This window comes from Canis aureus, chromosome 13 (genome assembly GCF_053574225.1).
Source record: "Canis aureus isolate CA01 chromosome 13, VMU_Caureus_v.1.0, whole genome shotgun sequence".
Classification (NCBI taxonomy): domain Eukaryota; kingdom Metazoa; phylum Chordata; class Mammalia; order Carnivora; family Canidae; genus Canis; species Canis aureus.
In genome coordinates, this window is record NC_135623.1 from 42,364,247 (window position 1) to 42,385,139 (window position 20,893).

General features: G+C 44.5%; 1 protein-coding gene and 1 long non-coding RNA gene across 2 annotated transcripts; one reads left to right on the plus strand and one right to left on the minus strand.

Moving 5' to 3' along the window:
* The first annotated feature begins 15 nt into the window (after positions 1-15).
* AMDHD1 (amidohydrolase domain containing 1) lies at positions 16-15,924 on the plus strand. The gene is made up of 9 exons (XM_077845891.1): positions 16-192; positions 1,581-1,687; positions 2,919-2,983; positions 4,485-4,762; positions 7,096-7,321; positions 9,689-9,813; positions 13,162-13,255; positions 13,847-14,007; positions 15,100-15,924. Exons 1-9 carry the CDS (start codon positions 56-58, stop codon positions 15,203-15,205), a joined length of 1,299 nt encoding a protein of 432 aa, XP_077702017.1. The 5' UTR covers positions 16-55; the 3' UTR covers positions 15,206-15,924.
* LOC144282354 (uncharacterized) lies at positions 13,728-18,504 on the minus strand. Its single transcript, XR_013350772.1, has 2 exons — positions 17,883-18,504; positions 13,728-13,960 (listed from the first exon to the last, which is right to left on the minus strand). It is a non-coding gene; the product is annotated as an uncharacterized LOC144282354 (long non-coding RNA).
* Positions 18,505-20,893: the final 2,389 nt, after the last annotated feature.

Genomic DNA, 20,893 nt, shown 5'->3' on the forward strand with positions numbered 1-20,893 from the left:
GCGGCCCCCTCCGCCCTCCGTCCTGCCGGGCGGCCTCCCGGGGACCCGCGGCGCCATGGCGGGCGGCCACCGCCTCCTGCTGGAGAACGCGCGGCAGGTGGTGACGGTGTGCGCCCGCGGCGAGCGCTTCCTGGCGGGGGACGCGCTGCACAGCCTGGCGGTGCTGGAGGGCGCCAGCCTGGTGGTGGGCACGTAAGTGGCCCCTTCCCCGAACTTGTGCGCCGAGGAGGGAACCGGGGACAAGCTTTCCCGCCGCCGGGGAGCCACCGCGGGCCTGTCCTTCGGGCACCTGCTGCCCCCTACCTTGTGTGACGGCGACCGGCTGTCATTCCGTGGGAAAACGCTCTCAGGCTGAACCCCCTTCCCTCCGCGTCCCCCCATCCCCAGATCTTTGGAAGCAGCGCCTCTGCGGTGGACTTCTGGGGCTTTACATGTTCACGAAACGCCCTCCCGCCCAACCCCTTGGGTGTGCGGAAAACGTTCAGCTGGTGATGGTTTGGGGGTGGTAGGAAATCAACGATTCAGCCACCAGAAAAAGAGGACATTATCGGTTTGCTTTGTTTGGCTTTGTTTTGTTTTTCATTTAACCCTCCGTGCTTCCCGCTAGAGGTGAGTAAGAGAGCAGCGAAGTTCGGGAGGACGAGCCCGCAGTGGGAGGGGGCTTGGATGCCCACTGGAATTGCAGCGCCCCAGCCCCGCCGCGGCGCCCTTGCGCAAGGTGCTCTGGCGCTTTTCTGAGGCTGCTTAGGGTTGTGCAACAGCCCAGCTTTCAGGGACCGTGTGTGTTTAATTAACAACGAGATAAAAACATTCCCAGGGTTACTGTTAAAAGTTTGTTAAAAACCAGTTAACAGAGGGCTCCCCCGGGTGGCTCAGTGGCTGAGCCTCTGCCTTTGCCTCAGGTCCTGATCCTGGGGTCCTGGGATCGAGTCCCGCATGGGGCTCCCTGCAAGGAGCCTGCTTCTCCCTCTGCGTGTGTCTTTGCCTCTCTCTCTCTGTGTCTCTCATGAGTAAATATACAAAATCTAAAAAACAAACAAACAAAACAAAAACAACCCAACAACCAGTTACCAGAACTGCACAGAGGTAGAAATCCAGGGCTGACTGACAGCCCTGCCCTGTGGAGTCCGGAGGCCGGTCTCTCTTGCTCGGTCGTGCAGGAGCCTTCCCCACTCCATCATCCAAGGTGACAGCCCCATCTCTCCTTTTGGTGTCCGCCTTCCAGACAATAGGGAACAGGAAGAGAAAACGAACCTATTGGTTAGAGTTTAGTCATGAGGGGGCACCTGGTTAACGGGAAACCCAGAAAGGTAGGTTTCATTCTGGGTGTTCATGTGTTCAGCTAACATTTAGGAATCTAGCGCTGCAGGGAGGAGGGAACACTGACCTTGGGGAATAGCCGGCACTCTCTGTATCTGTGATTTGACTTGTTTTGCTGGCATGTGGCATTTTTTCCCCCAAAAGACGCAGATGCAAGAAGGAAATACGGTAAATGTTGACTGATACCCAATATTTGAAATCTTTAGTTTTTCCACAGTATTTATCCACACTTTAGTAATTATTTCTTGATTTTTCTTCAGGGATGGGTTTATAAAAGCCATCGGTCCTGCTGACGCTATCCAAAAACTGTTTTCTGAAGAAACGTTCGAAGAAAGAATCGACTGTTCTGGGAAATGCATCTTGCCAGGTATTAACCTTTTTTCCAGTAAAGCCCTGAAACCAGTTTTAGTAATGTAAAGAGAAAGAGGAGCAGCTTCTTTTAAATAGGGTCGAAATAATATTAAAATATAAGAATAGGTACTGTGCACTGAATTTCTACCATTGAATGCCTAGCTGCTTTACAAATGTGGTTTCATCTTGCATCCTTATAACTGCCGTGTAAGGTAAGTATCATTATCTCTATATTACAGATTAGAAAACTCCAGTTTAGGGATGCAGTACCCCACCCAAGATTGCTGGACAGGTAAAGGGCGAGCTGGGAATGAAACCTACTCATTCAGGTCACTTCTTCCCACTGAGATGCTGAAGAGAAACCAGTTGTGTTTAGGTTCAAAGCTGTTGGAAGAATTTTACTAATCTATTTCAAAAAATAGATCAAGAAAAAAAAAACCTGATGCACTCTGAATAGAGATTCTTGATTTTAATCCAGTCAGAACCCCTGATGAGACATTTAATCCAAAAGGTATTTTAAATATTCTGGAAAGACACACTTTACTTGAGCTGTACCTGGATAAACAAACGTTTCACATGATTGCTTATAGTGTCTCTTCAATTAAACTGCATTTCTTTTTTGAAGGAGAATTCATATTTCTGATTTCATATTTTTCCTTCTCAAAGTGAGGAAGGATAGTATTCTGTTTTCGTACCCAGATTATTCCTTGGTGATATAGTCCTTTGTTTTCCTCACATAATAGAGGTGACACCCTGTTTCAAAAACTTGCTTGGGGGCAGCCCCGGTGGCACAGCGGTTTAGCGCCGCCTGCAGCCCAGGGTGTGTGATCCTGGAGACCCTGGATTGAGTCCCACGTCAGGCTCTCTGTATGATGCCTGCTTCTCCCTCTGCCTGTGTCTCTGCCTCTCTGTCTCTATGAATAAATAAATAAAATCTTTAAAAAAATCGTATTAAAAAAAAAAAGCTTGCTTGGTGAGCACGGACTTAGTGGGCAAAAGGGGCTGTAGGTATTTCTTTAATGGGCATTCTCATCATGCCAGTCGCCCTCCTGCACCAAAGCTTTCTAGACCAGTGCAGACAGTATTCTTGTTTCCTTTCTGTTGGAGGAAACCTACAGACAAATTCTTCTCCTCCAAGATGGTTTACCATCATCTTGCTTTCCCAAGAGTGGTATGGGATCATTGGCCTGCTGTTTAAGGGCTTTCTCTTTCTCAGCTCTAAAGATGATTTGATTCATTGATTACAGGTTTGGTGGATGCACACACACATCCAGTATGGGCTGGTGAAAGAGTTCACGAGTTTGCAATGAAGGTAACTGCAATTAACGATGGCAAGTCAAAATAAGGCACAAGTACAGACAAGTCTTTTTCTAAAGAGTTATTGGCCATTAGGCTTTGCAACTTATGTCTACATTTCTTTTTCTTTTTTTTAAATTTTTATTTATTTATGATAGTCACAGAGAGAGAGAGAGGCAGAGACATAGGCAAAGGGAGAAGCAGGCTCCATGCACTGGGAGCCCGATGTGGGATTCAATCCTGGGTCTCCAGGATGGCGCCCTGGGCCAAAGGCAGGCGCTAAACCGCTGCGCCACCCAGCGATCCCCTACATTTCTTTTTCATGGATATTTTTACTGGCCTGGACTATGCAAAATAAATTGCAACAAAACTAACTTATAACTGTCCAAATATTTATGCTATGCACAGGGCCAGCAATCATTTTAGGTATAATAGTTATCAAAATTTTTTACCTGTAGAATCCTTATGTATGTACCTATGCATGTATGTTTTAGAATCATCCCTTTAAAACAGAACTGGGCTGCCTTCTGGAGCCTGGGTGGCCTAGTCTGTTAAGTATCTGACTTCAGTTCAGGTCCTGATCTCAGGGTCCTGGGATGGAGCCCCAAGTAGGCCTCAGCACTCAGCAGGGAGTCTGCTTGTCCCTCTCCCTCTGCCCCTCCCCCTGCTTGCACCTGCTCTCTCTCAAATAAATACAATTTTACAAAAAACAAAATAGAGGGACGCCTGGGTGGCTCAGCGGTTAAGCATCTGCCTCCGGCTCAGGGCATGATCCTGGGATCCGGGATCAAGTCCCACATCGGGCTCTCTGCGGGGAGCCTGCTTCTCCCTCTGCCTGTGTCTCTGCTCCTCTCTCTGTGTTGCTCATGAATAAGTAAACAAGTAAATCTTAAAAAAGAAAAGAAAAGAAACTCTGGTAGGGAGACACCAGGCTGGCATACTTCGTTTGTGCCACCCACCTTGCTGCCCAGAGTAACTGGAACCCAGGAAGAGCTTCTTTGCTTGAGTGACAGAGGTCAGGCCCCAAACCCTAGTGGTCAGATACTGAGAGGTGGATACCCCCCTCCAGGGTCCCCTTAGTGGATATTTGGAATAACTGTAGCAGGGTTCCTGAATTGCTTAAGCTTTGTTTTCTCATAGGTGCCAGGGGCGGACAGAGACTTTGCCGGTATACACTGGGGCCAACCGGGTTGTTAAAATACTGAAATACTTCTGGGCTGGTTGGTAGATTGCCGCTGCTGTGGTAGACCCTAAGTGCCCCCCCCCCCATCTCCCATTTCTGCCATCGCAGTCCTTCCTGGGATATTCACCCCCCACCCCGGGCTCCCCACCAGCCGGCACAGTAGGGGCCTCCCTGGCTCTGTACCCCAGCATCCTTTCTGATCTGCTGGTGTCCCTGACATGCCAACTGTTAATCATTTTGGATATCGCCCCCCCGGGAGACGGGGGGGGGTGCACCGCGGCCCTGCCGGCCACCTCCCGCGTGCGGCCAGCCTAAGGCCGAGCCCTGTGTTCAGCTGGCAGGTGCCACGTACATGGATATCCACCAGGCTGGAGGAGGGATCAACTTCACGGTGGAGCACACGCGCCAAGCCTCGGAGGAGGAGCTGTTCGGCTCCCTCCGGGGGCGGCTGCAGAGCATGGTGCGCGCGGGGACCACGCTGGCGGAGTGCAAGAGCGGATACGGCCTCGACCTGCAGACGGAGCTCAAGATGCTGCGCGTGATCGAGCGCGCCCGCCGGCAGCTGCCCATCGGCATCTCGGCCACGTACTGCGGGGCTCACTCGGTGCCAAAGTAACCTCCGTGCGCCCGGGCTTGACGTGGGGCGTCGAAAATAGAGGAGGGAGGGGGCAGGTGGCGCCTAAGTGGGGATGCGTTGCCAGGGCTGGAGGTGCGGCGGCGCTTTTGGGGCTTGCAGAGTCCAGCAGAAGCCCTTAGAAAGGTGTTCTGATGGATTCTAATAGTCCTCTCCGCGGGCGGTTTTAGGAAGGCCCCTCGCAGTCATCAGTTTGCTAGTCCCTTAATGACGGGCGAGGAAGAAAAGAAGAGATGCTCAAAACTCGTTTGGTTAATAAAAAGCAATGCCGCCTCATAGATCCTTTAAAATGACATATTACTTTAACTAGTTGCCCAAGGCAGCATAATGACACTCTAGAGATTAAAAGTAACACCGTGTAGGAGGTAGATCAAATCTTGAGGTCAAGACGACTCAGAATTTTTTTTTTGTTTAGATTTTTTTTTTTTAAGATCTTTTATTTATTTATTCATGAGAGACACAGAGAAGCAGAGGGAGAAGCAGGCTCCATGCAGGGAGCCTGAGGTGGGCCTGGGACCCTGGGCTGAAGGCGGTGCTAAACCCCTGAGCCACCTGGGCTGCCCGCAGAATGGTTTCTATTTTTGTTCATCTCTACTTGTTTAACAGCAGCAAGCATGTTTTCTTGTAAATGTGTTTTAGCTTTCCCTTTTATCTAAGAAGTTTCTCCTATATGGCTTTCTTATAGAGAAATCTGTTCCTTTCTGCTTCTTATCTGTCCTGGAATTTCTAGACCCAAAGGCCCACAGTTTCAGAATTAAAAGGTCCAAAAGAAATCCAGGACTTGAAAATAAACAGAACAAAGACTTAGTGCAGTTTTGGGTTTTGATAACTAAGATATGTAGGAGCTACAGGCTTACAGAAATTATTTGGAAGTTTAATAACATATTTTTACATTTAGTTTCATGCACTTTGGAAAGTAAGTTTAATGTTAATTTTTTTGCTTATTTTCAGTCAGAGAATAAAAAATGAACATTAAGTTTATTATTGTAAATTCACAAAATTAAGTAGAAAATAAATAAATAATATTTCCAGTGATGTTCTTGTACATTTTTAGCATTTATACTTCTGAAATTATTAATGCTTAAAACTGCACTAAGACTTTTGGGACATCTGTCTATAGGAAACATTTTTTTGTTTTTCTAAACAGAACATAAGGGACACCTGGGTGGCTCAGTGGTTGAGCATCTGCCTTCAGCTCGAGTCCCACAGCAGGCTCCCTGCGGGGAGCCTGCTTCTCCCTCTGCCTACGTCTCTGCCTCTCTCTGTGTCTCTAATGAATAAATAAATAACATCTTTAAAAAATAATAAAAATAAACAGAACATAAGGTGGATGACAGGCAGTGTAACGTGGTAGAGCTGTCCTAGGCTTTGGAGCCATACCAGGCCTGGGTTTGAATCCAGCTTTGCTACTTCCCACTGGGTGATTTTGAGGGCTTCACTTAACTTTTTTGAACATCTATAAAACAGCTAAATAACACACAATTCTATTTGATTGTCTTGAGAATTAGGAGCAACATATGTGAGTGCCTGTCTCCTCAAGGTTCACCTCTATCTTCCCACCAAAATGGTTTTTGCTGAGCAAGAGACCTCTGTGTGCCAAATACAGGACTAAGGTTTTACAGGAATTTTCTCCATCTGCCAATGAGTCTCAGAGGTCTGCGTCTTGGCCCCCAACGATATAGTCTGAGGCTCAGAGTATGCCAAATGATGGCTACATGACGTCTCTAAAGTTACATAGCCAGCAAGTAGTAGGGCTCTGTGTCCAACTGACTTCAAAAAGCCCAGCTCTTTCTACTCTAAAACTATCCCAGAATTTTAGAATTTCAGGGTCTCCCACAATTCTCTTTCCCCATGGTTTTAAATGGTGGGACAAGAAGCCTTACTTAGGCAGATGCTTCTAGAAACAGTGTGGAAGAAGGAAAAGGCCGAGTGATCACTAGGACTCAGGTGAGGAACCTGTAGTTGGGTTATTAGGGAAGCATCCAGGATGCTGTCTGAGTGTCCTTGGCAAGAACTTTTTCAGCCAGGTGGCCTTGCTGGCATTCTCGAAGGCAACATGGCTGGGCTTTGAGTCCCTGTGTACAGTCATTGCTTATAGAAATCTTGTCAATACCTCTTCTACATCCCAAATGTTAAGACTCTTGAATTGTACCTTTGATTATTTCTCTGCCTTTGTGAGGCTTGAGGTCATTTGCCCACAGTTGGTCAGATTCTTCCAGTGCCAGAAAAGCCTTTCTTCAATGAAAAACAAAATATTATTATTGCTATTATTATTATATTTTACCCATGTAATCTCATTTTCTTCCCCCAGAGGAAAGACTGCTGTGGAAGCTGCTGATGAAATCATCAATAGCCACCTCCCAAAGCTGATGGAGCTGGGTGCGAGTGGGGAAATCCACGTGGACAACATAGATGTGTTCTGTGAGAAGGGCGTCTTCGATCTCAATTCCACCAGAAGGATTCTTCAAAGTGGAAAAGAGATGGGATTACAGATTAACTTCCACGGGGATGAACTCCACCCAATGAAGGCTGCTGAGGTGTGGTTGACCTTTTGTTTTTCCGTTGTCAACACTCATACTACAGAAGACTTTATTCAGAGGTGGCAGTTGCCTTCTGCAAAGGCAGAAGATGGGGAAATTTGTCTGAACAAGGTGTGGATTGGTCTGGTTGGGCCTCAGAATCCCTGATCTCAGTTAGAAATGTACTTTTTTTGCTGGTCATTTACCTTTTTAATAACCCGCTGGTGGCATTCGTAGAAAAGGAAGTGTTTTTGAGATCTTGTTTATCAAATTCATAACCTCTTTGGGTTGGCACCCAACGCCACACTGGCCAAGTCTACTAATTTCACATGTAGCTTCTAGGGTTTTTCCGTGGCAACGTCCAGGTGAACGTTGGCAGAGCACACCATTAATAGTCACAGGTTGATCTTCTGATCTTATATCTTGCTCAGATTCATTTATTCATGCTTTCTACAAATACTTGAGTGTGTGCCCTGTGCCAGGCACTGAGAATTCAGCAGTGAATAAGGCAGACAGAACTCCGCAGTTGTGTCTAGATGTCTCTCTAAGCTCTGGAATGAAACAAACAACTGCCCTTGGGGCCTAAAAACAGATGTGGATTCTCCACCTGTGTCCCAACCACAACACATCCAATGTGCTCTTAATATCACTTCCAAATCCTGTCCTGTGTTTCCTGCCCGGTGAATGACCCCGTTATCTAGGTATTGCCCAAGCAGGCAACTTGGACATCACTTGTCCCCCGCCCCCCCACATTTCAGTCAACCAGCAAGGCCTCCAGGTTTGCCTCCTGAGTGGGTCTAGATCTGCTTCTCTTCAGCCCACCGCCTAGGTCACACCACCATCAGCTGCTCGCAGCCGGACTCCCCAACAGCTTCTTCTCCTTGGGCCAAGCGTGCCCGCACTCTAACCCGTTCCCATAACCCCTTCCCTCAGTGCCTCTGATCTCCTTCTCCATTGCTGCAGACCAGTGAAAGTCTCACCGGGGCTCGCAGGACAAATCCCATACTCCATACCTGTAGCCCTACTGGGATCCAGCTCTTGCTTACCTTCTCTCTCTCTCTCTCTCTCCCTCTTTCTCTCTTTCTTTCTCTCCTCCCCCTTTTACTTCCATTGCCCTCTTTACCATGAGCCAGCACAAATAGTTTTAGTACGCCTGATACCCCACGCCTCTGGACATGCTTTCTCTAATCCGAATACCCCTTGACTGGCTAACTCTAACTACCCCACCCCTCCATTTTCCATCTCAGCTACTGCTCCTCTGGGATCCTTCCCAAACCTCTCCAAGAAGGAGCTGTTGTCCCTCCTTGTGCTTGTCCCCCTGTGGTCAGATCCCTACTGCACTGTAAAGAAACAGGCTGAGGACGTACCCATGGTTTCACAGCCCTGTTCCTGGAGGTTAGCATAATGCCCGGCATACAGCTGGCCGTTAGTGAGTAAATATTTGGTGAATGTTTGTTGAATGAATGTGAACTAGGTGGTCAGCAAGCTACTTTGGGTTGTAGAGAGTGAACTGGTGAATTAAACAGAGGGATCAATACCTGGGATCAAACCAAATTGAGTTTGGGCAAGTGAAGGTAACTCCAAGGTTAAAAGGAAGCTCCGCCTGGGGAGCAGAGCCTGTCTTTGGTGCATCTGCCTCCCCAGAGCCCCAGACCAGAATGCTCTGAGACCTGAGCTAGCTGCTGACGAGGGGCCAGCCCTCTCCTGCCCTGGTGTGGGCATTGCTGCCTCCCTGGGCCACAGCGTAATGTCAAAAATGAGTTTCCTTTCCTTTCTTTGGAGCGCTTAACATATCACCTTACAGGCTGGGGCACTGTGTGCATGTGTGTTTGCGTGTGTGTGTGTGTGTGTACACGTGTCAAGCTGAGAAGAAACCCACTCGAATGCCATGTTCTTATTATCATCATAGCATTACCTCCACCTAATTTTCTTCTAACCATTGAGCCCAGACTTTTTATCTGGAGAGAAATCAAGCTCCAGCAGATACTCTCAAGTTATATGTATAATTTCACATTTTTAAAGTTTGTTTTCTTAACTGATCTGTTTCTGCTGAGTGCAATGGCACCGCAGCATACCTTTCCTTATTGTGTTTTGAATGATGCTGTAAGAGTCAGATTTTATTACCAATATCACTCTGCTTGAAGAACATCCGTAAGCACTTGGATTCGAGAATAGTTTTGGAAGTAGCACACTAGCTATTTTTCAAATGAATGTCCGTCATGAACCTTTTACCCATTTGGGGGCTTGTGCTTGTGAGAAGCAGTTGCCAAGAGATTTTAGTAGCAGAGTGCTGTTTATATTTTGCAGGGAAAAAAAATGTTCTGGCACTTTATTGATTGTTGTTGCTGCTGGTGAAAGCTTTCTCTCTCTGCCCGTTCTGCTTAGCTCGGGGCTGAGCTGGGAGCCCTGGCGGTCAGTCACCTGGAAGAAGCTAGCGACGAAGGCATCGCTGCCATGGCAACGGCCAGGTGCTCGGCCATCCTCCTGCCCACCACGGCCTACATGCTGAGGTGAGCTATTCGGGCAGGTGCAGGCATGAGGACACAGGTCCAGATGCCTACATCTTATTTCATTGCCCTTCCAAATTCCTTACAAACTCAGATCATGGAAGATACCAACTTTGGAGTGAGGTATCCTGATACCTTAGACCTGATACCTTAGACCAAATGGCCTTTCTGTGGCAGGGTTATTGGGAAGAGTGGAGCTTTCTCTTTCTCCCCCCCCCCCATGTTGAGAATGTTCTAAATAAAAATTCAATGTGTGTTATGTTTATAACTATAAAATAATGAAGTATGCTTTCTGCTTTAAAAAACATGCATCAGATGTTAGAGAGGTCTGGCAGTGTTCAGAATCTGAAGGAGCTGTTGTCTAAGAGGATGCAAGTGGGTACCACAGTCCTCACAGATCCCCAGGGGTGGGAGGAAAGGGGAGATATCTAAGTGTATTTTGTGAAATCTCCCCAAGAATTTTGCTCTTTGTCCTCTAAGGATTGAATACGCCTAGTCTGTAGTGCATCTCTACCGCTGCTGTTGGAGAAATCAGCGTCTGGAGGTGGGTTTGGATGTCATCACCAGAGGGCGCTACCTAGCACCTCATAGGTGGCCAGAAATAATATCCCACAGCCCGCAGAACACCTCCCACCGCAAAGAATTATCTTGTCTAAGAATTGCACACCTACAATTATGAATTATGCCAAGGTTGAGACACTGCCTTAGGGATTGAAAAGCCAGGCTTTGAGTAATTTCTATTAATTTGTTTGTTTGTTTGAGAGTGAGTGAGGGCGCTCCCATGTGCATATGAGCTGGGGGGAGGGACAGAGGGAGAGGAGAGAAAGAATGTAAAGATTCTTCACACTTGACAGAGGGCTCGATGTCTTGACCATGAGATCATGACCTGACCAAAATCAAGAATGGATGCCTAACGGACCAAGCCACCTTGGCTCCCTTCGAGTAACTTTTATAGGAGAGAAAATAGGAATACTGCAGTATTTTTCTCAAATATATTATGATGTTATACATATATGTGTATTATTACTGTTCTCTTAATTTTAAGAGTAGACATAATGCAGATTGCATCAAGGAAATATCAATCAATAACCATTCTTGGTATCTTGGCATTTCCAACAAGTCTCAGCAGTCATCAATCAGTACTTAATCTGGTTAGTTTTCCATCAGCCAAGGGATAAATTTTACCAAAAAAAAGGTTCTTCCTTTACCTCACCTTGAATCTCTTAAAGATGGAGCGAAAATCTGAGAATTGCACTGTGAAGGGCAACTCAGCAAGAGAAGTCTGAGCTCTGTCCCTATGCCAGAGGCGGCTGCCATCTGTGGTAACCGCAAGATGGGCTGACCATACAGTCTGGAGAAAGCCACACTTTTTCTCTCTGGCTTCTCTGGTCCGGTATTTTTCTGATATCTCCAACGGGAGCAACCTGCAGGACTCCCTGCCGTGCCCTAAATTTCTCCACTCTCATTTCCAGAGTAACAGTTGCCTTATGCCACTTCCTTTAATCATTATTTTATGCACCTTTTGTAAACTGTTTAAGTTTATTCAGGATACATTCACCTCAGTTTTTCTGGAACTCCCTTGATACTTCTACAGTCTCATTTTTTCCCCTCTTTATTTCTGGAAGGGGAGGGGAGGCCATCAGCATGAACTGTGAGGGTTGCTGGGTGGCTCAGTGGGTTAAGCAGCTGCCTTCAGCTCAGGGCATGATCTAGGGTCCTGGGATGAGCCCAATATGGGTTCCTTGCTCAGCGGGGAATCTGCTTTTCCCTCCCCTCCCCTCTCATGCTCTCTCTTTCTCTCAAATAAATAAATAATAAAATCTTTAAAAAAATAAAAAAGAGAATGAACTGTGGGGAAATTTTAAGCTCTACCTTTCCTCCTTCTCCTCTCTGCTTCACCCACCTCCTCTCATACATTATCCCATGTTATCCAGTGTTGAGGAACATTATCTTAGGTAGTCCTGCAAATTGTCAATCATAGACTATGAATGTTTCAAGGACCTCACTCATGGCCTAGAAACCTGTAGGCTCTCAGACAACTGATTTTATCTATTCCCCTCCCCACAACACTGTGAGCCTTGAATAAACACTAACATAGTTTCTGACAGCTCAAGGCTGTATGCCTAGGATGACCCAGGCCCCCTTAAAGGGAGCACCTGCCTGAGAGAGCCCAGCCTGCTAGTAGCAGGGGAATTTACTGTTTGTTCCAGCAAAACCAGGTGATAGGCAGATAGGCCCCTGGACTTCCTCTTAGAGCAGTCACTTTACAAAGTTTGCAAATGTAAATCCTTTCTCTGTTCCTTTGAGATATAACTCTTCTACCACTCAGGATTGTCTTCTTAAATACCTGCCCCTTCTTCCTCCCGACTTTCTTATTCTTTCTTTGAAACACCCATTTAAGGATGCCTGGGTGGTTCAGTGGTTGAGCATCTGCCTTCAGCCCAGGGCATGATCCTGGAGTCCCAGGATCGAGTCCCACGTCAGGCTCCCAGCATGGAGCCTGCTTCTCCCTTGGCCTGTGTCTCTACCTATCTCTCTCTCTCTCTCTCTCTCTCTCTCTGTATCTCTCGTGAATAAATAAATAAAATCTTAAAACAACAACAACACAACATCCAGTTACCACTGTACAAATCAAAACAGTCTAGTCTACACTGGACTCTTTCCCCTTTTGCAATAGACTATACAGTCTGTCTTCACCACTTTAGCCAGTGTTTGGCTCAGTTTTTCTCTGATATAACTTTTGAGTCATGTCCTAAAGAATAATATTTTGCCAAGGAGATCAAAGAGACTTGCAACCCAGGAAGAAGCACAGACATTTTGTATATTAGATTCTTAGGCCTTCAAAATTTTAAAGGGCTGACAAAAAAATGTTTGAGACCCCTCTCCACCCAAGGAGAGGGAGAGACATGAATTTTTTAAAATTGCAAAATGGAAAAAAATAAAAAAATAAAAAAAATAAAATTGCAAAATGGAAGTTAATAAAAATAGCATTATTTTAACCCCATTGTTTATGTTTGGGAGTCAAAAAAAGTCTGTTACACTTGAAGAAAATTTTAAGTCATATTTTTCTTCCTTAGCAAGAATCTCTGAATGTATGTAAAGATTGCCAAAATACTCCCAAATTAAAGAAGTTAGTCACAGACAAGTCATTTCAAAAGCAGAATGATAAAATTCAAGAATCCCGGGGTTCCACCTGGCCTCACCACTGAACACTTAACCTTGAGTTTGTTTCTTCCTCCAGAACACACGGGGGTTGGATAGCTTAGGTCTGTTTCTTTTCTGAACACCTCGTCTGCAGAAGTTCTACTTCCAGAGACTGACATCTTCCTTTTTTTTGCCCCCTCCTCTTAGACTGAAGCAACCTCGCGCTAGGAAGATGTTAGATGAAGGAGTCATAGTTGCTCTGGGCAGCGATTTCAACCCTAACGCATATTGCTTTTCAATGGTAACTATTTTTAATGTGCCTTTCCGAGCAAAGAATCAGTTTTCTACCATGTGTATAAATGATTTAAAAATAGTTCACTGTTAAAATGTACCAAAGATCTAAGAAAATATTTTCCTGTGAAACAAAAAAAAAGTGTAGACAGCAGGGTAAATTGGGTACGTCTGTGCCACATGGATGCCTCTAGGCATCGAGAGAGGAGAGAAAGTTCTATCTGCATAATTTTTTGATTCAGCCTTGGGCATTGTGGTTTGACGATAATTTACTACCATCTTGGAGGAGAGCACAAGCTCAAAGAAGTTTTAGTAAATAAGTATGTAGGGGGGCTTTCATCTTACATAGTGAGTGGTCTTGAAAAGTTGTAAATAAATACTCAATACACGGGGGTCAGGGGCGCTAGGGTGTGATCTCTGTAACAAAGGAATCTTTTCCAAAGCGTAAGAATCTTTATATGTAAATTAAAATGTTATACCAGTTTAGCTAGTTCATCCCACACACTTAATTTCCATTATTGGTTGCTCTGTGTTGATAAATGTCCTAGGGAGCAGTTGCCATTTTGTGACTTTCCTCTAACACTCTTCTTTTCTGCCTCAGCCAGTGGTCATGCACTTGGCCTGTGTGAACATGAGAATGTCCATGCCTGAAGCCTTGGCGGCTGCCACCATCAATGCAGCTTATGCTCTGGGAAAATCTCACACACACGGATCCCTGGAAGTGGGCAAACAGGGAGATCTCATTGTCATCAATGCGGCCAGGTGAATGACCTCTCAACCGAGCTATTTTATTTTATGCCCCTCATAACATGTGGACTGGGTTTAAATGCCTTTCCTGCTCATTATTAGCATCAGACTCTGTGTAGGCCCAGAAGCTCCCCAATCTCCTTGATCATCATCCCTTTCCAACCAGAAAGTCTCCCTACAGGTCGTAGACCAAACAGGGTAGATAGACCCCCTTGTCTGGTCTCGTTATCTGCCTTATACCTGTCATAGCTCTCCAGGTTTTTCTTCTGTTTACCTGGACTTTGGACTTGTGCCCCTGGCTTGCATTCTTGTTTTTCTGCTGGAGTTCTGACCTACAGCTTGTGCTGAGCCATGGGTGTCCCAACTCCAGGTGGTCACCCTGCTTCTGATTCATCAGCTCTCTGGCTTCCCCTACCAGATCCCCAAAGCCTCACTTCAGTTTTCTTGGCCCTGGGTTCATATTATTCACCCATGGTCTGTTGTCAACTGTGCTTCCAATTTAACAATTTGAGTCTTATTTTCCTAAATCTTGAAGTTGTAAATCCTTGACCCTAGCAAGCCTATTGCACTACTTGGTCCTCAAGTTCAACTGAAGAAAAGCAACTCTGTAATTCTACTCTTCACTCTCTCTATTGAAAATAATGCTGATGTCACCTTTCGTATATCACTTAATCGGATCAAATATTTTAAGGTCAAATACTTTTTTTTTTTTAATTTTTTTTTATTTATTCATGATAGTCACAGAGAGAGAGAGAGAGAGAGAGAGAGAGGCAGAGACATAGGCAGAGGGAGAAGCAGGCTCCATGCACCGGGAGCCCGACGTGGGATTCGATCCCGGGTCTCCAGGATCGCGCCCTGAGCCAAAGGCAGGCGCCAAACCGCTGCGCCACCCAGGGATCCCTTAAGGTCAAATACTTAAATAATACCATTGAACAATATTTAAGTCATAGACTAGTTATCATAGTAATCTACTATTTTTTTAAAAAGCCCAAATATTGATGACAAGGTATAAAGACATTTCTAGAGAATGTATTTCTAAATTAGCATTTATTGACAAAGTGATGATTTTGACCTGTATGCATTAAAGTGTGTTTGATTTCTTTCTAGATGGGAGCATTTGATTTACCAGTTTGGAGGCCATCATGAATTAATTGAATATGTTGTAGCTAAAGGAAAAGTCATCTATAAAAATGAAAGATCTGAAAGAAAATAGAAGACTCTGCGACAGTATAAGTCAACGCAGTTGCAGTAAAAGTTAAAACACTCTAGTGATTTACCAATGTGATGTCACTTAAATATATTTCAGTACTTTGTTAATCCACTTGAAAAAAAATCAAGTCATTAATTTCTTTTAACATGTGCACCTGGACATATTAACAGGTAAATCAAATGGATCATGATCTTAGAACATTACATCACTTCACAGAGATTTGTTACAAATATTTTGGAGATTAATATGATAGAGTATCATCAAAATGCCTTCATTGGGGAAAAGCAGATTGGCAGTTAGGTAGACATGGCTTGAAATTGCCATTTTGTTTCTGCTTTTCAAATTTCAGTCTTTAAACTACATTTTGTGAAAATTAGGGGATGGTGAGAAATCCAAGTGATATGTCCCAAACTAAGCAAATGTAGCCTTCTATGATAAGCAGCTAGATTGTCCTTTCCCCACACATTGTTTCTCTAAAAGCTCTTTGAATGCATGAGTGTCCCCTGAGAGAGGATGTCCTTCTATTCCTAATCTCTTCTCTGCTCTAACAATAGAGCTTCACAGCACAGTTCAAGACTCATCATTTTACATGTAGGTATAGGGGCCTTCCTAGAATGGATGCATTTGGACCAAATCCAATAATGTAATTTTCAAAAATCATTTTTAATTTTTTGATTATTCACATTACAAATAAAAACAAAATTTTTATAGTTCTTAATAAATATTTGTTGTCACTATTATTGTTGTTTCTAGCCCTGTAAGTAGATCGGTAGCATTACCTATTATAGTTTTTTAGGAAATGAACAATATAAATAGGTGTTTCTAAAACCATATGAGTTTACTTGAAATCTTTTTAAATGTTTAGACATCCTTATAATCACAACTGCATTATTAAACTTTATCCTATTTATGAATAATTTGAGAAGTAAATATTAATCAAATTATCACCCATTACACATTAATAAAGGCTGAATCAATGAGGCTTTACTGTATTCCACTTAAATAAAATCAAAATATTCCTTGTTGGGAGGTTATGGGTAACAATACACAATGCTGTCATTACCTAGTAGCTTGGGATCATTGGAGCATTGTCCCTCATATACTTGGGGGAGTCTTGAGGGAATGTGGGAGCGGCATGGTCACCATGGGTGATGCCTCCCCTGTGAGCAAACACCTACTCAACAGTAGGAATTTGGGATGCAGACAATAGATATAAAGGCTAAAATTAAATACTAGGTATGTTTAAACATAGAAGTCTATCTTGATACCTATGGAATAAGAAGGTAAAGTGCACCCTACTCTCTCTAGGAGGCATTCATTTTAAACAAATAGCATTAATGTCTTTTCTAAGTGAAAGCAGAAGAGGATACCCATCCAGAACTGCCTTAGTCCTCCCAGGCCAGTGTCCTGTAACCCCTTGCAAATTGGGAGCTTGCTGGAAATGAGAACCATGGCCCCACCCCAGACCTGCTGAATCAGAATCTGTGTCTTAACCAGCCACTGGGTTATTGTACACCTGTTAAAGTCTGAGAAGTGCTGCAGCGTAGGCCCTAGCCATACTGGCTTTCACACTGTGCCTCAAAACACAGTTTGTTTTTGCTGTTCCAGGTCTTGCAGCACTGTTCCTTTTGCCTAGATGGTTTTCCTGCTCTTCTCTATGTGGGAAATTAGAGCTAGTCTTTCTCCACCCCTACTGCACACCCATTGTCCATGCTAGCCTTAATAGCACTGTGATTTAACTCTCCCTTTAGAATGTAAGTTAGTAGAGGGCAACCACCACCTCATGCCCTGGATCTAGTATGGTGACTGGATCATAGCAGGTGATCAATAAATGAATTTTTATGCTGATAAAAATTCACTGATAGTCACAGTGAAAATTACTTAATTAAAACATACTAAGTATGCCAACCCAGGAATTCATGTTAAGGAAAATACTTGTTTTGTGGATTGGAAAGAGCATATGAATTCCTTAATATAATGCCAAAGAATGATGCTTATGGGGGAATAAATTGTAAAAGTAAAACCAAAGACAGTTCCATAGTTGAGTGGAGAGGCTACTATCATTCTTAGCTTTGGGGTCTGGAAGGATTTTGATGAGAGAGAAAAGCTCCAAGATGGAACATTATGAAGTGTTTAGAAGACAGGTGATGAGCTCTCCTAGCTCCTTGGGGATCTAGGGCCAGCTCAGAATTCACAGGGCTTTGGAACATCACTAGTAGGAACCTCATTCTTAGGGTCAGGAAAAGCCACTGAAATTTTTGAAACCAGTTAGGACCAGGAGAAGACTATTGTAGAAAAAAATTAATCTGGTTTTAGTGTACACAGTAGGTATTCAAACATTTGTTGTATGAGCATACTCTGGCAAGATACCTTGAACTAGTCCTTGAGGGGAGAGAGTAGGAGGTATCGGGTGCTAGACATTCAGGTGGAAAGCTCTCACAGTGGGCAGTGGGATGAGAAAACTCCTATTCTGTGTTCCACATTGGGCTAGGTCAATGTTTCTTTTGTCAATCTTTTAAGGTTATCAGGCCACCAGCCCCCTGGAGAAAAATTAAATTTCTCCCTAAGGAATAAGATTTTGTCAGATAGGGTTGAGCTTTAGAAGACCCCAAATCATCACAATATGCAAGTTCTTCTACAACCTGAGAGCCAATTTTTGCCTTATTGTGCACAATATTACCTTTGCTAAATTGAGGGCACACACACCAGATGCCATGGGAGAAAGGCGAGGCAACGTGCTATGCTGGAGGAAACGCACACCAGGGACTTGACATCTAGGCTTTGATTTCTTCTTGAACTCTTTATCTGTAGAGGCTGGATTCCTTCCATCTCTGAAATTCTGGTTCTAGAATGAGGCCTGCCTTCAGGGAATTCACAATCCAATTAGGCTGGTAAGACTGACATCAAAGAGTCAAAGCCAGAGTGTATTGAGAGCTGGTTCTCCTAAACGGAACTCTGGTGAAATACATACTTTTAAAATTTAAATTGGTTTTGCCAGAAATCTCCGAAAGCATGAGTGTCTTGATCTTTATTACAGTGAGCAGTGAAAGGATAAAGTCAATGCTAGCTTCTTAGATTTTTATGTGGTGGAAAGTTATTCTGAAATGTGAGGGCAGATATTTTCCAAGTGGTTCTACTGCAGTTGCTTCAGACATCAGGAACCTGGCACCCAGATGGTAGAAACCACTAATGAGCCACGGCAACCCATCCTTGCTCACTTACCCTCGAGATCTGAGGTGTTCTGTGCTGGTTGAGTTTTGTTTCCCCTACTGTACCATTAGCATGAGTTCTCACGCTCTTGATCTGGCCTCTCAACCTTGCCATCTTATTGTTTGCACATTGCTACTGTTTGTTTAATCCTCTGGCCCCCCTGCCTACCTAGGCTATAAGCTGTGAGGGCAAAGACCAGGGCCATCTTGGTCACTGTTTGGTTAATGATAGAAATAGATCAAACATAGAATTGGTTTCCTGGCATAGATGTCTTCTGACACTGACATTTGGCTCATATGTCTCCTTTTTCCTACTTTCTTCCTCTGACTGCCATCACTCAAAAACCAGCTCAGTCACTTCTAGGAAGCCTCTCTGATGACTCAAAGGTGCTGTGGTTATACTGTGCTTTTCTCTAGGACACACACTTGGCACAGTAATGGGCATTGCATGTTCCCAACTAGATGGAAAGTCTTTGAATTCAGGACTACATGCAATATTGATGTACCATATAGCCCAGTACAGTACCTCAGAAACAGCTGTGGATGCTAACAGATTTCAAAATCTGACTAAAATGGACTTGTAAAAATAAGGAAGTATATCAGATCACCCTTGGAAATTCATCAGAAGGACAGGCTTCAGGACTGGTTTTTCCAGTAGCTCAATAATACTGAAGACTCAGATTCCTCCCTTCCCTCTGTTTTGTCATCCAGTGTTGGCATCGCCCCAAGGCCAAATTCCCCAATGGGTTGGGCTGGCTGTCAACAGGCCTAGGTGCTCTGTGCCTTCTCCTTATTGTCAAATAGGTGAATGAGAAAGCCTGGCTACTGTGGCTTTCAGGAGAAAAAACATTTCCTCAAAGCCTCCAATAAAATTCATCTCTGTTTCATTGGCCCACATTGCAACCTCGGCCTTTTTTTTTTTTTTTTTTTTTTAAGATTTTAATTTATTCGGGCAGCCCGGGTGGCACAGTGGTTTAGCGCCGCCTGCAGCCCTGGGCATGATCCTGGAGATCCGGGATCCAGTCTCAGGTCGGGCTCCCTGCATGGAGCCTGCTCCTCCCTCTGCCTGTGTCTCTGCCTCTCTCTCTCTCTCTCTCTCTCTCTCTCGCTCTGTATCTCTCATGAGTAAATAAAATAAAATCTTAAAAAAAAATTATTTATTCATGAGAGGCCCAAACACAGGCAGAAGGAGAAGCAGGCTCACAGGGAGCCTGACATGGGACTCAATCCCAGGTCTCCAGGATCACACCCTGAGCTGAAGGTGGTACTAAACCACTGAGCCACCTGGGCTGCCCTGCAATCTTGGCCATTTCTTGAACTAATCACTAAGCAAAAGGAATGTGACACCTTGTGACTAACCAGGCCTATGCTGTGGGGCTGAAACACATTTCTTGGCTTTGATTTTTGGTATGTTTTTAACGTTTACATTTAACAAATTAATACCTTTAACCAAAGTAACCCCCAAAATGCAAAATGATCATGCTATTCATGAGATAATCAGAAGGTTTAATGAAATGATAATAATCCAGTAACCAGATCCAGAATGAGACTCAAGTTTAAAGTAGTAATGAGGGGCTCAGCGGTTTAACACCTGCCTTTGGCCCGGGGCATTATCCTGGAGTCCTGGGATCGAGTCCCGCATCAGGCTCCCTGCATGGAGCCTGCTTCTCCCTCTGCCTGTGTCTCTGCCCCTCTCTCTCTCTATCATGAATGAGTAAATAAAATCTTTAAAAAAAAATAAAAATAAAAACAATAAAGTAGTAGTGAAAAGAGTCCTGAATTTTTCAGGTTATATGTATATTTTTATTTTATGTACATGGTAGATTATTACAGTAATGGACTGCAGATCACATGCCAATGTCACTGAGTATTACTCTCCCAGATTGACTTGGGCTTGAGAGGGTGACTAGCTTTGGTCAACAGGACATTAGCAAGTGTGGCACTGCCGAAGTATAAAAGCCCTGATGCTTTGGGGCCTGTCCTCTGGCTGCCCTGAGACAGCAGGAGAAGCCCAGGTGAGCCTGCTGGGAGGAAATCCTGATGCCCCTAACCCTTGCTGCTACTCCACGGGAAAGAGAAAGAAAACTGAACCAATCACACTCTCTAAAGACACTTGTGCTAACATTCATTGACTAAAGCTTTCAGAAACTTGATTAATTCCCTAAAGAGGTGCAATTAAACTGTTAGAAAAATCTAAGAATATAGTGACAACATAAGACAACCGAGACGTAGTTTATTCTATTCTATGTTTGCCTTGAAATTCTCTTGGAGGCATGTGATAACCCATTTCTAACAGAGCTGTCCACAGAACTCACTAATCTAGTGCCCAGGGAGACCGGAGAGGCCTATGGGAATCCGGCACTCCCCAGCCTGGAGTGGGGAGCAGCTATCAGACCTCTGGGTTTACTGGCTCAGCTGGGGTTCCTGACTAAGAACATTAGCCAACATCTGTGCATGTTTACATTCTAGCAAAGAACAGCAC